At 46.6% G+C, this 14,762-nt stretch overlaps 1 protein-coding gene across 1 annotated transcript in view; it reads right to left on the bottom strand.

The window, feature by feature from the left end:
- TDRD7 (tudor domain containing 7) overlaps positions 1 to 13,513 on the bottom strand; it is a gene marked incomplete at its 5' end in the record, with an annotated part of 37,647 nt that extends 24,134 nt beyond the window's left edge. Inside the window, 3 exons of the mRNA XM_026085211.1 lie at positions 6,621 to 6,838; positions 8,026 to 8,111; positions 13,384 to 13,513. Of these exons, the coding sequence (XP_025940996.1) occupies positions 6,621 to 6,838; positions 8,026 to 8,111; positions 13,384 to 13,513 (434 nt within the window). The remainder of the gene's footprint in view (positions 1 to 6,620; positions 6,839 to 8,025; positions 8,112 to 13,383) is intronic.
- Between the last annotated feature and the right edge of the window lie 1,249 nt (positions 13,514 to 14,762).

Below are 14,762 nucleotides of genomic sequence, written 5' to 3'. Positions count from 1 at the left end.
GTACTCATTGCTTCCCTATTTATTTTAGCTGTAGCACTAAAACACATGTCACACTAGGCATACGTCTATACTTTCTTTTGTTGTGAGACCAAAGAAAGTCTGCTTTCTGTTACTGCTAACATATCCTTGTTTAGGTTCAGCCAGTGCTCAGGCCTGGTCAACAGGGTGGTAAGATCTGCAAAATTCAAGAGTGTCTTAAGTTTACCTCCTTCTCTCCTCCTTCTCCCACCCTGTTCACTAACTTGCACATCACAAGGAGGATAACTACTCTTCATAGCCCCTCATGCTTTTGAGGCTCTGGCTTCTACAAACACACAATTGCAAGAAGTCAAACTGTACGATTCAGTAAGCCAGCCGAGCCAATCTAACAACTCCCTACGGCTGAGTGCAGTCCTTACCACTCACACCCTTGTGTCAGCCTCGAGGACCAGCAGACACCTTTGCCAGCTAATTCACCCACAAATGTTTTTGTCTGGATTAATTTTCATCTCAGTAACCCAGTGAAATCTTCTGAAGGGGGTCAGGGAAGTGCAAGGTTCACACACACAAAGTAGCAAGAGTATGTGGTCAGAAGCAGGAACAGGGATGGTGATATCAAACAGACTGACTTCATTTGGTGGCTCAGTACCTTGTCTAACTGCTCAGTGAAACTGAGCTTCAGGAACATTTGGTCACAGCCTCCTGGAGCACTGTGCGTGCACAAAGTTATTTTGGATCTTATGTCCTTCACTGGCTCATTCTCCATCCCCATTTCCACATGTCCTAWGAAATACGATCTACTCAGCGAGGCAGATACAAACTGTATTTTGCCCTGGTGGCATATACACAGCACATCTAGGGGCCTTCCAGACAGAACACTTCTGTTTCCTGAACTCCGTCCCCAGCGACTAGTGGCTCTATGTATAGCACTGAGACACCCATTAAAAGGCCACCTGAAGTGCCAGACCAAGGACTGACCTCTTCAGTGAGCAAGGCAAAGAAAATCACCTATTACAATGCTAGAGCTCATCTGCAGCAGACAGTGTGTAGGGCTAGCACAAAATTCTGCAACCTGGCAGTCATTCATACTACCAGCCTTGATAACCCACTCCACCTTCTGCTCCAAATGCAAAGTATGCTTCAGCTTGTAAACACACACTRTGCATTAAATGTAATTAGAGCTTACTTTTTAATACTCTCAAATCCATTTCTTTGAGAATGATGTCTTTTGCATCGCTTTGCTGAAYCGCGGTAGAGAAATTCCATCCTGGAAAGTAAAAACCTGACAGAACTAAAGTAGCTCAAGGAATACAACTGGTTACTATGGTAACCTCCTCTCCTCTGAGCTGTCTTGTGCAATTAATTCTGAACAGCTCAGTAAACATTCAGCTGCCAGACCAAGTAGGGCACAGTATCAGGTTCATTCGGGGAGAGGATACAGCCCAGGAATAGATATTTAGAAGTAGTTTTCTTCCCTTTTCTGTCACTATTTAGTCCTTGGAATTTTTCTCATCATATGAAGTTTATAAAAGTTGTGAACATTCCTTGATAGCAAAGTCAAAGGCTTAATAAGACAGCAGGATAAGTTGATTAAAAAAAAAAAAAGCAACCAACACTCCCTCCCTTCTTTCCTCCAAAATTTTTCCAGTTCTGTCCCTGCAAGAAGTCAGATAGCCTTTAGGACCTGCTCAGCACCATCCTAGACTTTTGACAGACAAAGCAAAGAACAGTAAGTTTTCCCTTTTGGGGCAAAACCTCCAGCTTAGAACAAGTAGCCAACCAAACACTCCCCAGTCTGAGAAGCACGTGCACGAACACCAGCCAGCTATTCAACACCATAGTCATTAAGTTCACTAAAGAATATGCTCAGATATTGCACATTCTTCAGCCATAGACTTATTAAAAAAGAAGACAGACAACTGACTGAGGAAGCATAGTCGCCCGAGTTTAAACTGCCATCTGATGACAACAGATTAATGATTACGCTGGTAGGTAGCCAGGGCCAGTAGCATGTTATGAGAAAAAGGAAATATTTGTTTTATAAATACTGAAAAGCAAGTGCATCTTCTCCAGCACAAATAGAATTTCCAAATTCATAACACTGAGGTTATTTTTGCACAAGCTCCTAAAGATCCCAGAGAGAAAAATTAAGGCAGGCCTTGCTACAGAAAAAGCAGAGATAAGAGGAGAAGGCATCCTCTCCTTCTAACAATTAAAAGATTGCTGCTACTATCTGCTCTATCTTCTCTCTAACTGCACRAAAGAATTTGGGAAGACAGATTAGGAAAGATGACGGAGGATGGCTTCACCTGACAAGCATTTCAGGAGACTGACATTTTGTTATCTTCTCAGTTTGATGTCTGAACACCAAAAAAGCCACTATCAGAAAGAAGCTGGCACCAACACCGTTCTTGAAAGAATCAGAAGTAATTAAGCATAGGCAGGCTTGAACCAGCAGACTAGAACAGCTGTACTGGATCAAAACAAAAATTTTCCTTGCCTAACATTCTGTTCAACAGCAGCAACAGCAGCAYAGGAAATAGGATAAGCGTAGTGATACATCTTCCTCCCATTTCAGACACCTCACAACTCAGGGGCTATCAGTCAGAGACCATTTCTTTGGAATTAAATAATTCATAACTGATGATCCCTGGTCTCAGAGTATATTCAGTTGCTTTTGAATCCATGAAGACAATCATTTCCCTTATTTACCTCCTCCAGGTCACTTATTTTATAGCCAATATCTTCTTCATTTCCCACCTACATCATCTAACTTAACTGTTCCGTACCCTTCTTACCCTTCTGAATCACCCATTCACTCTGCTATACCTCTGAGTTTTTGTTTCCATGTTTGCTAGGCGGGGATGAGAGGAGCACAACTGTATTTGACATATGCTTGCTTACACAACAGATTTCCCCAGCAGCACAGTGTTTGCTATTTTGTTCTCTATTCCTTTTCTAGCATTTCCTATTGTTTGCTTTTTTTCCTACAATGCCAGCATTTCCAAAACATTATTATAACCCCAAGACCTCATTTCCCAAGTCTGACAGTCTGCACAGAGCCCATCATTTTTTAATATAATGTTTGAATCCTTCACATCCATTGTTGAAGTTAAGCCTCAGCTGTGATTTTACGGGCCAGCCACCCAGTATCTGAGAGTTCTGCAATTCTTCAGGAGCCCTGCTCTTTACTGTCCTGAATATTCTTGTATCATCAGCAAACTCATCTTGTATTTGAGCCCTTTCCCAGGTCACTTATGACCATATTGACCAGCATGTGTCCCTTGTGGAGCTCCACCATGACTTTCTGCCTTTCTGAAGACCAAGCTTTTAACCCTTGCTATGGTCCCATGCTATTATATTGTCTTATGCCATTCCCAAACTTTTATCCAGTTATATAACCATGCTAGGACCTTTCCTATTACCCTAGGACTGCCCAATCTCTCTAAAAGCTTTTGGGAAAGAACTCTGGAAATTCAAGTAGAAGTTCTGATAAGAGATGCAGGAATTTAATCTTCTCCTGAATCTCCATAACTTTGGCGGCTCCGAGAGATGTTCATGAAGTTTGGGAGAGTTAAGCAAATATAAGAAAAAGCCCCAAAAGCATACATTCACTAAGGCAGTTTATAGCTAGACTGCAAAAGGAACCATGGCATGCTACCAGTACTAAAAATATTTACTATTAACTTCTGGTTATTTGTGACTTCCAAAAACAATGAACTTTTTTGTTTACAAGCCTGTAACCCCTCCTCTCTAAACACTTCCATAATGTACTCTCTCGGTGGTTCAGCTGCCTGCATCCCAAGGATCCAAGGCTAAGCACAAACACAGCACAGCTACATAACTTCTACTCAGAATTCTAAAGGAAAATGTGAATTTGTGAGAAAAGATATGAGAAARATTAAAAAAGAGGTTGGATTGCTGAAGTGGAAATCAATTAACAGCTCAAAGATGTGGGACAAAAAAAAAAAAAAAATCCATCAAAACAGGAAGGTATAAAATTCTAAAAGGAAAGAAAAAAGTGGATTAGTCACCAGCAGTCAGATGGGTCTTTTTTTTTTCCCCTCCAGATTATTAGTCTTGCTGTAGATGGAAGAGGACAACTTGGGAGCCTCAAGGACCTGACCCAGGGAGCTGTCGAAGCAGATCCTTCTCCTCCTAACTGAGGCCTGCTTGACCAGCAAAGACTTTTTGGATGTTGTATAAGGGTGGTATAAGAACATACATATTCCTAGCACAATTGCTAATTAAAGCTTGACTATTATATATGAATGCTAGCCACTAAATAATTACTTCATACTTTGCATTTAGCTGTACAAAATGTGATGCTGCAAGCAAGATAAATACATTCAAGCAAATTAACTTAGTGGCAGTAACAAATTGGTGAAGAATGTTGGCAGCCTCAATTCTTTGCAGTAGTTCTTTTTGACTGAAAGATGGGGGCTGAAAGCAAGATTGTCAGTCTGTAATTTATGGTACTTTATGGGGACTTCAGTTCTCTAGCTAGGAAATTTGTTACTGGTGGTTGTAACCTGAACACAAAAATGATTATTTCCTAGAAGGAAAAAAGGAAATTCCTTTCTTTCAGAGGAAAGTTTAGCCACGTGATTTATTCAAAATTGATGCTGTCCATGGCAGAGGTCTGAAGTGATTCTTTCAGTGTCACTGAACTAATGTTACAGGGTTTATTGTTTCCTGGTTTGTAACTAAACTACTATTTATCAGCATACATTCTATTAGAGTATGCGCTGTCTCTTTAAGAAGGTGCTGAGAGAAACACCAGGCATTTTCCTGTTCTTTTGAGGCCAGCAGACCCTCTCTATTTACATACCAAGCCAGGTCCAAGTCGTTTAGGAACTAGTGAGGGAACCATCTTTACTAATACTAACGTCTGCCCCATGGCATTTCATAGGACCTACACAGCTGTTGACCTACACAGCTGTTTACCTGCAGATCACAAGAATAAAACTGATGAGAATAACGTTTTTATATATATACACACACGTATGTATATATACATGTACATATATATGTATATATACACACACCCATATGTATACATATACACACACGTGTGTGCATACATACACATGTATATATATCCTCCCATATATCACATACATATATATATGCAATAAGTGGTAGTCTTCATATAGGAAGGCCTGAATCCTAGTTCAAGCTTCTCCATGCCAGAGTCATAACTATGGTTTAGGTAAGTCAGTAAACTCTCAGGGCAGCTTTACAGGCTTGTTAATAGTTCTCTGCAATAAGACTGACTGTGCCAAGAGAACCTGGTGGTTTTGATTGCTGTTGTACTATACAGCCTGTATGCTTCCACAGATTTAATGACATGCTGAAAATGAATTCCTTTACTTGCTAGACAGAAGAGATACACCCAACAGACAACAAGCAAATGGACAATGATCCCTGATGAAGAGTGGCATTTTGTTTGAAACATTACCTAAGAAAAAGATAAGATTAAAGTTTGCTACACAAATTAAGTAACTCAGAACAGCTTGCTCTCTGGATAACATAGGCGTTCATCTTCAACTTCGTAACAAACCTCTGCTATTTGCACAAGTTACTGATGTGTGCAGTAAGATGGGACAAATGCAATTTATGTGTGCATTAGAACACCATACACAAATGCTATCTCTGAAGAGTAAGTGTTTAATATCAGTGAAACACTTTTTTGTATTTAAAGTTTTTATATGATAAAATATATGAAAAGTCACTTCAGGCAGGCAGAGAACCTCACTACTTCAGTACCCTTTGGGTGTCTAGATTTGACACACGTTCATGAAGTTGAAAGTGTTCATTAATACGAATGGTCCATTAGGTAAACAAAGCCTTGGTGTAAAGCAGCATTATACCCTGAATGAACCATGGCAGCAGAAAAAAAGACTGGAGTGAAAGTAAAAGCATTGTGACTGAAGACCCTTAACCCAGCTGTGATGGCAACTCACAAGATAGAGCTGTAAGTGGACCCCCAGCCTGACACCAGATCCTAACATGAAGGACAAGGATGCCTCTGATTATCAAAAAGATAACAGCTCTCAGCAGGGGGCAGAAAGGGGTGAGCTGTAACCCCTTCCCCCCCCCAGCATTATCACACTTAGCATTCATCTGCTACTGCATCACAAGCCTAACCTACACAGCAGAGTTATGTAACCTTGATTTAAGATGTGAGAAAGAGCTGTGGAGAAGTCTACAGAAATATAAAATGACAGACAGGCCTAAGACTGCTACGACCTGGATTGTTGGTAGCTCAGGGATTCAAGAGGAAAACACTTCCCAACATGGAAAAGCATAAAACCAAGGGAAAAAAAAGCATGGCATAGAGGGGAAGGGTCATCAGCAATTGGTTGAACTGTCAGTGCTGGAGTCAGTCAAAAGTGGTAGCTTAGCAGTACTGAGCATTCACTCCAGCAAGCCACAGAGGCCAACTCTTCTCCTCCAAAGCAATGCCACACTAGCCAAAAGGGCTCTTTGGCTGTTGTTTCAAAGGCATTGTTTCAATTTGTCACTGCTACATATCCTGAAAGAAAACGTAGGACTACCTAAAACAAAGTATGGCAAATAAACGCTCAGGAATCTGAACGGTAGTGACATCTTCCACAAAAAGGACATTCAACACTTACCGTGCACACATGAGGCCAATATTCAAGCTGATAGAGCACTGCTGTGCTAAGTTCCTCCTGGTACATTTGCTGGTAAACCTGCGGCATTTTTGACAGCCAGATACCATTGCTGTACCTGCTCAGAATCTCCTTAATGCGACTTTGAACTTCACTGAGGTGAGGAGCAGAAGGGCCAGAGGGAACACTATGCGTCTCCAGAACAGATGCATTCAAGTTATCTGTTTAAACAGAAACACAGCCTTGAAGGAAATAGTCATCTCAACAGCAGGGAGAAAGACAGTTGAAGGCACACATGACAAAAAGTGAAACATGAGAGCTGCCAGTATAACACCAACTCTAAAATGCTGCTCTTGTGCACAGCAGAACCTTTTCATTCACTTTCTATTGGAACGAGACATGGAAGCCTCATACATTTAGTAAGCTATTGATCTTCAGCTGAATTTTCACCACTACAGTTATTTTCATTAGGAGTTGCTAATGTTTCTTCAGAAAGGATCCGGGCAGACAGTGCAGATATGCCAAAATCCTCAGCCATGCTGCCTCAAGCACATGAAGAGATGAGGAAAGCCCTCTGCTGCTGAGAGGCTACATTGAGGCAACATCCCAAGAGGCATGCAAGATAGTTTCTTTGAGTACAAGCACAACAGCAAAGCTGCAGCAAAACATCCAAGAATATTTTCCTCAATTCAGAGAGAAGTATAAAATGCACCAAGGATTTGGTCTGTTTGCTCTGTGCTACTGCACTCCAAAGAACCTCTCCAACAAAGCAAAGAAGGAAACAGTAACTGTCCATGCTAGTTTCACACAGTCCATAAGCAGAAGAAAGGCAGTCATCAGGCAAATGGGAGGCTCATACCACTAGCTCATCTGCTCCCTCATCTCTACTCCTTTCGCCTCCCAGAGAAGTGTATTTGCTACCAGACCTGTAGCTTCACAGCTCAGCCTGGCTCAAAAAAAAGCTAACATCATTTGACAAGCTTGTCAAAGCTTAACTGCTGGGAAGCAAACAGGCAGAAGGTCTTCTTCTGGAGAAGTAGGTTTGTGTGCTTGTATTCATGTGACTGCTTACTCCTGAAAGCCAGGATTTCACCATCCTCGGTCAGATCCACACCCTCACAGTGAAGTTAAGCATACTCCTTCTGTTTCCAAGCTACTCACTACAAAATGGGCTTTGACATTTACTGCACAAGGATTTTTCTGAAAGACTGATAAATAGTGGCAGACAAGCAACTATTTAAGTTTCCCCATGAACCATGACATCAGAGTGAGGAAGTTCATTCACAGAATTTGGTTCTCACTCAAAATGATCTTCATTCAAACTGAGTCAAGCTGGGTTCTACTTAGTAGAACACCTAGTCCAACACCAGCAATATGGACAAAAATACCTCCTCACAAGCAAATTTACCATTTAGATCCACAGAAGAGCTTCTGGATAGGTGAACCTGCAGCTCCTTCTGAAACCGTGGTGGAATAGTCAGTCTCTTCTCAGGCCTGAAAGAAAAAAGAAAATTGCTTCAACTCAGCTCCTAGGCTCTAAATACCATCCCATTTGCTTACAAGACCTATACTTAAAATAAAATACATTCCACATACTTCTAGCTGGCACTCTGCACAAGACCAAAATTGACACTGTCCTGGCTTGGAAGACAGCCTGATCGGCAGTAGCAAGACAGATCAACAGGTGGTTTCTTGTTCAGCCTGCTAACCAGATTATTGTGAGACACAAAATTCAGTAAAAAGGCAGTAGCAAAAGGGACAGCATCTATGCCCAAATCCACAACCGACAGTCTTAATGTTTGACACGGACAGCCTGACAATTCAGTCTTTCATCTCACTGGCTTCTCAGTCTTTTCAGCAAGTACGCTTGCGCTCACCTTCTTGGTGGCCATGTCCAAGTCTACTAGAAGTGTTAGGCTTCAGAAAACCTAAAGACAGGAATTCAAAGCCTTTCTGCAAACACTGTTGCTACACCATTTAATGCGTTGCTCTCAGAAGCACTTTCCAACAGAAAGGACACAGGAGTCATGCTTGCACATGTTCTTCCATGCTCCTTCTGAAAGCAGTACCTTATACTGGGAGCACATTCAGCACAATGAGCTTCTGACAGTGGAGACATTACAGCAGTGCACAGCACACCACTTACACTGCACGCAAGACAGATAGTAACAGCTGGGGAAAGGACCTCAAAGGCCAGGAGCAAGTGCTTCCCAAAGACATACACCCAATAAAAAACTGCATTGCAGCAGTCAAGGTGGCAAATGCACCAAAGCAGCTTTCCATGGAAACACAGCTTGTCATTGTCAAYGCCAGACAGCTCCTGGAAGGGCACAGAAGACCACTGCACATGCACTGAGCACACTCKGCCGATGGTCCTTCAGCAAGGGGCTAGTGAGGAGGCCAGCCACCTCTGGCGTCTCTGGACATCTTTAGAGGAAAACACAAACTTCACCAGTCACAAAAAAATAAAGGGGGATTTTTGCAGCTTCACCTGGGCTCTTGTAAGYGGTGAACTCTTGATCATTACTAAACACCTCAGTGTTTTGCACATACTGATGTTAGGACAGCAGTCAAATATTGCACTGAGATTAAYATCAACAGCAATAGGAAGCCAAAGCTAGCACACCATTAACATAGCCCTACATTTCTTCACAATGACACAGCACAACCACARATATGAAAATGGCCTCCCACATTCAGACCACTTCTAAGCAGCATCCTCTAGATTTAACAGGACCCCTTCTCCCCTACTTTTTTGCTRTCCCCCTAAGACGGCATAACTCCTCCCCAATCAGCTATGAGGTGTCACTTGAACAAAAAATAATAATTCTGTCCTAGGAAAGGGTCCAAAGCATTGCTAGTCCAGGACAGCATCTTACCCAAGCCAGAGAGAATGCCCTAGCAGTGCTCAGCAGCAGACCAACTACAAGCACATCTGGGAAACACATGTGGTATGAGACTCAACAGTACTAAGACAAAGGTCATCCATGCCAAACTCAGAAGGACCAACAGCAGTCACAACAAGAAAGTCTGGTCCCTTTCTTCTTCAAACACCTCTCTGTACATATGTTTACCACCATGGACAACTCCAAGCTGAACACACACCTGAGGAAACATTTCCCTCAAGGGAAGCAGACTCCAAGAACACTATCACCATTGCTACATGGCAAGCAAAACAATCCCACGCACTCAGTCACATCAGTAACAAACTATCATGCTACTGCTGCCTCTCAGTATGGATCAGTAGCATTTTGGCCCTCAGCACCACACACCATCAACACCACCACAAGCCACACTTCAGGTGATGTGGATGATGCAATTGCAAGGTAAGCCTGTGGCAACAGGAGCAAGGTTTCAGTGATCTGCACTAAGGCTTGAAGGAAAGTCTAKAATCAAGCCCATCTTTCTGGCAACAGCCAGACAACACCTGCAGTCACCTCCCTTCTTAACCCGAGAAGGATTCTCCCTGCGAAGCCAGGAGAAGGGCAGCTGTTACCCTCTTTAACCATGCCTTTGGGAATGTGTCAGAAAAGAGCCCTGGAACAGAGGACTGGTGCTGCCCTTGTGTTGAGACACATGAAAGCAAATTTAATTTCAAATCTTCTTAGTATTCAGAGACAACATGGGATATCTTCCTGAGCTTCCTCTGCTGTGGCTCAACAGCTTCCCATGGAACAGAGCAGGTGCTATGGTCAGCCTCAAGCCCTGCAACGGGGCAAGGATCCTGTGACATGCTGCTTGTTGATATGGACCACGGTGAACATCTTATTTCTCCAAAGATGGATTGGCATGGAGTCAGAGAGCAGCAGGGCCAACAAAGTTCTCCCCAGCACACAGACATGGCAAACTCAGATCTCTGGAAGGCCTTGTGTTCCTCAGCTGCTGGAGAGTACTTCCAGCAGACGACCTCCCAGCTGCAGCAGTAACCATTGATCACAAGAGAAGACATCTGCAGGATGGCACTTCAAAAATGCCTGACCAGCCACACAGCCCTGCAGAACCCCTATGCATAGCTGTAGCTGAACAGCTAGTTGCATTGCTCTCCCACAGCCCACTGTTTCGGAGAGGAGGGAAGGCAGACCTCTCCCTGCCCATGACAGTACTTGGCAAGGCTCACAACATCCAGCTCAGCACTATCCATGGGCTGGAAGACCAATCCCAGCAGCAGAGGCTGTGAATGCTGCCTGCTGGTCCAAACAAGRGGGTTACTGAGCAGCTCAGCCTGTTCTCATCCATGCTGCTGCTTTCCACCTTTGAGGATCTCTAATGTTTGCACTATGAGCAAGGTCTGTCCTGCTTTCTGTGGCCTTGCAGGYCCACAGCAACACCCTCAGAACAAGGCAGTGTGGGAACACATGCTGACAACCTGGTGGCAGGCAACTCCCTATAAAGGCAGCCTCTCAGACCCTGCAGCGCCAGCTGCACGCCAGCCTGTGAGGGCAGCAGCTTAGGGCAACCTGACAGCACCACAGCTACCCTCAGCATTTCCACCTCAGCCTTTYGGGGTCACAGAGCACATAGCAGACACAGCCTGTCCCCCTCCACCCAAGCCCAAGCACCAGCAAGACCCAGAAGCTACAGCCAGGCAGATCTCACAGCAAGGCACCACAGACCTTTGAAGGCCACCGGAGAYGKGGCAGACAGACTCTGGAAGCYGCCACAAGGACACTGGCATCTGCAACCTTGCTGCAGAGCCTGGCGAGCCAATGCCCTGACGAGGGCCMGCTGGAGCACCAAGACAGGGCAGCGTGCAGCCCTGAGCCTGGCGCTCGGAAGACGCCCTGCCAAGACAAACAGCAGGGATCTACCATATCACCACAGAAGCTCCTGAGGGCAGCAGAATCCTAGAGGCAGCTAGGGCACCTCTGACACCGTGCATGTGCTCTGTTACGAGGTCAGGAAGCGCCTGGGCTGGGAAAAAAACCCAGAGAAACGGCACAAGGACGGCACGCCATCCCCGCGCAGGATGGGGGGCACAGACAAGCTCTGCCTCCTGYGGAAACAGTGGGAATCCTCCCGCTTTCAGGGCTTCTCTCAGTAAACCCGTGCTGCAAATGCTCTGCCAGGGTCACAGGCCAGGACTGSCTCTTCTGCGAGAACGCTGCCCCGACTCTGGGCTGGCACCCGGGAGGCTGCGACAAGCCAAGCATTTCTGCAGACACTGCTAACACGGCCACTCACTTGCAAACTCTTCCCGCTCAGGGCCCAACCACTCCAGGCAACTTGCTCCCCTRAAAGTCCAAAAGCCCAAGCAAGCCRCTCCAGCAGCTCCAGGCTCCCGGGCATCCCCAGCAGCCATCGTGTCCACYGGCGACCTGGCYGTTCCTCCTTCAGATTGGCCAAGAGAGGAGAATTAACACAGCCACACCAGACCCAGATGTGCCACGCACAAGCTTCTGTCCACAGCATGGGCCCCTCCTCCACAAACACCCCCCTAGCAGCCCCCGTGCTAACGGGACTGCACTGGGACTCCTCCTGGGGGCACAAYGTGTCTTCTACTCCAGAGATACCTCGGCCAAAGCAGCCTTTTCTGCCGCCTTCTCCAAACAAGCAGCGTGGGGACTGACACTGGAAATCAAAGCAGGAGAACGCTGCTCCCTAAAACAAGCTGAGGGGAACCTGCCGGAGAGGATCAGAGACAACACCACAAGAAGCAGCAAGCTCCCTTAGAGAGCCTGCAGAAAGCTGCCACCTASCCAGGTTCACTTTTGAGCATTACGGAAGGCTTTCTGGCCTTCCAAAGACCTACCTGACCAGGGCAGTGAGGGCTTTTTGCTCTGCCTGTCACACCACAGGCACTACGCCTTTCTAAGCCTGGGAAAGTAGGCTTGGGCTAGGAAACGCCACAAGCGGGAGAGCCTCCTTCGGTCCCACTGCAGCACAGAGGCAGAGCAGACTCCATCAGGGCAGCAGACACTTCTCCTACTGGSCTGCCACCGACCTCGGCCAGGAGCAAGCACCAGCAGCGTTTAGCTCAGCCAACACTCAATGTGCTTCACCATCACGAGGCAGACGGAGCAGCCGACCTCGATTCTCCCTGCTTCAGCTCCCGGCCCCAGCCTTCCTCTCCTTGCCTCCTGCAGCAAGTCCTGGCCTCCTCCCAGACCCTCGTCCCCTTGCACAGCCGCTCCCACCTCCTCCTCCTCCCTCCCTGCTCAGGCCAGCTCTCTCCTCTTCCCACCAGCTGCAGCTTCCCAGACCCCTTGGTCCCAACCTTTCCCTCCTGCTGCTGTCACCACCCTCCGTCGCCCTTGTTTCCAACCTTTGGCTCCTCCTGATATCTCCACCCTCTTCTGAACTCATCAATCATCCCCAGCCCATGACTTCTCACCAGCCAAACTATCTTTGCAAGGTTGTTTCATGCAGTTTTTTTTTTGCCATATTTGCACTCCTGTATAAGCATCCTGGTATTTTCAGGCTTCTTTTTGATATAAATGAGCATAATGCATATTTTTGATACTCTTTCAGTGTGTGAGAGTGGTGTATCATCAGCTCTGGCCACAAACTTTAAACCTAAGCCTGTTAAAACTGCCAGAGGGTCACTTAAATTTGCCTTGTAGAGGGTGATGCTTTCATTTTGCCAGTTTTATATAGCTGCCAAGTGTCTGCCAAGTCTTATGCTGGCATAAACGGAAGGAGTGTCATTAAAACACCACAGCACAAAAACATGGATCTTCATTTTGACTGCTGTTTTTGATTTACAAACTAAGCTATTTGCTGCTAGGCACAGCTATGTGCATTTTGATGGCCAGTTAACTGTACTCACCTTTGAGATGGAGGCTGCTGCCCTCTTGCTTTTTGCCTGGGGATTGCTACAGCCTCGAGGCGACGAGTACCAGCCTTCCTGAAGCTCTCTCCACCCTTGGATGTGTTACTGCTGTAGATTCTTGAAGTTACTGCAGAAGAAATAGTCTAACATATTTACGCAACGATGCTTATGCTGCAACTACTTGGCTTATGGATGTACAACTTGTTGACTTTTTTTATTTTATTTTAAGTCACCCTCCTCCAAAGTTAAAAACAGTTTGGGGAGGGAAAAGAAGCAGCAAGAGGGTGTTGAGAGCAGAGGAGCATGTGTGCGGCTGCTCTTCCAAGTGTCTCCAGAGCTTTCCTCCATGGTCCCTCCTGCTGCCCCTGGGGCACCTGTCCCTGTTTTCCCACGTCAGCAGGGTGCCTGCCCACATCCAGAGCATGTTGTCAAACCCGAGCACCCTCCGCCTCAGCTGGGAGCGGAGGTCGTGCTGTCCCATGCCAGAGTGCACACAGCAGGGGCTAGCCTGTTTCTTCTGGTCTGACCTGGAGAGGAAAGCAGGTTTTGGGGGCTGCAGTTGTGTGGAGACCCAAAGCTGAGCCTTTACACGCAGCAGCATCCGCAAAAGGCTCCTGCTCCCCCCCTGTCCCAGCAGAGGACTGTTGCTGCTGAGGAGACTCTCGCCTGCGGGGCCAAGCAAGGCTGCTCAAGCTCCCAAAGTGGTTGCAGAGGTGCCAGGAGCAGCAGGCACTATTCCCTTTGGGGTGGTATGCACCCCAGGGAGGTGCTGGCAAGCTGCTCCCTGGGGTGGGCCAGCTGTCCCCAATGGCCCCACAGGGGAACGTGGAAGGGGCTGAGTCCCCTGCGGCGAGCGGAGCACGGCCCTCCCAAACGTGTCTCCAAAGGGAGTCGGGGCAGCCCAAGGCAAGGCCCAAGGGCCAGGACCTACAGCACCGCGCTCAGGGCTAGCTGTGGGGACATGGCACTGCACAGCCTGTGGGAGCAGGGAGATCTGTGCCTCCCGGCCGRAGGGCCAGGCCCCACAGTGCTCTGCTAGGGAGGAGCTGCTGGAGCAAGGGTTTGCACGGTGCAGATTTCCCTAAAAAAGAGGGGCAACAGCCTCCCATGACTCTCAGTCCCATTAGTTGCAGGCCAACGAGCGGCACCCGGGTTTATCACCTCCCCAAACAAACCTTTCGGATGCTGACGGGGCCCTGTGACACTCTCAGCACGCCTCTGACTAAGCCTGGGAAAGTAGGCTTGGGCTAGGAAACGCCACAAGCAGGAGAGCCTCCTTCGGTCCCACTGCAGCACAGAGGCAGAGCAGACTCCATCAGGGCAGCAGACACTTCTCCTACTGGGCTGCCACCGAGCTCGGCCAGGAGCAAGCACCA

Source organism: Apteryx rowi, unplaced genomic scaffold (assembly GCF_003343035.1).
Source record: "Apteryx rowi isolate R43461 unplaced genomic scaffold, aptRow1 scaffold_661, whole genome shotgun sequence".
Classification (NCBI taxonomy): domain Eukaryota; kingdom Metazoa; phylum Chordata; class Aves; order Apterygiformes; family Apterygidae; genus Apteryx; species Apteryx rowi.
The sequence above is the reverse complement of the archived record's forward strand: the minus strand, read 5'-3'. Positions and strand labels throughout refer to the sequence as shown.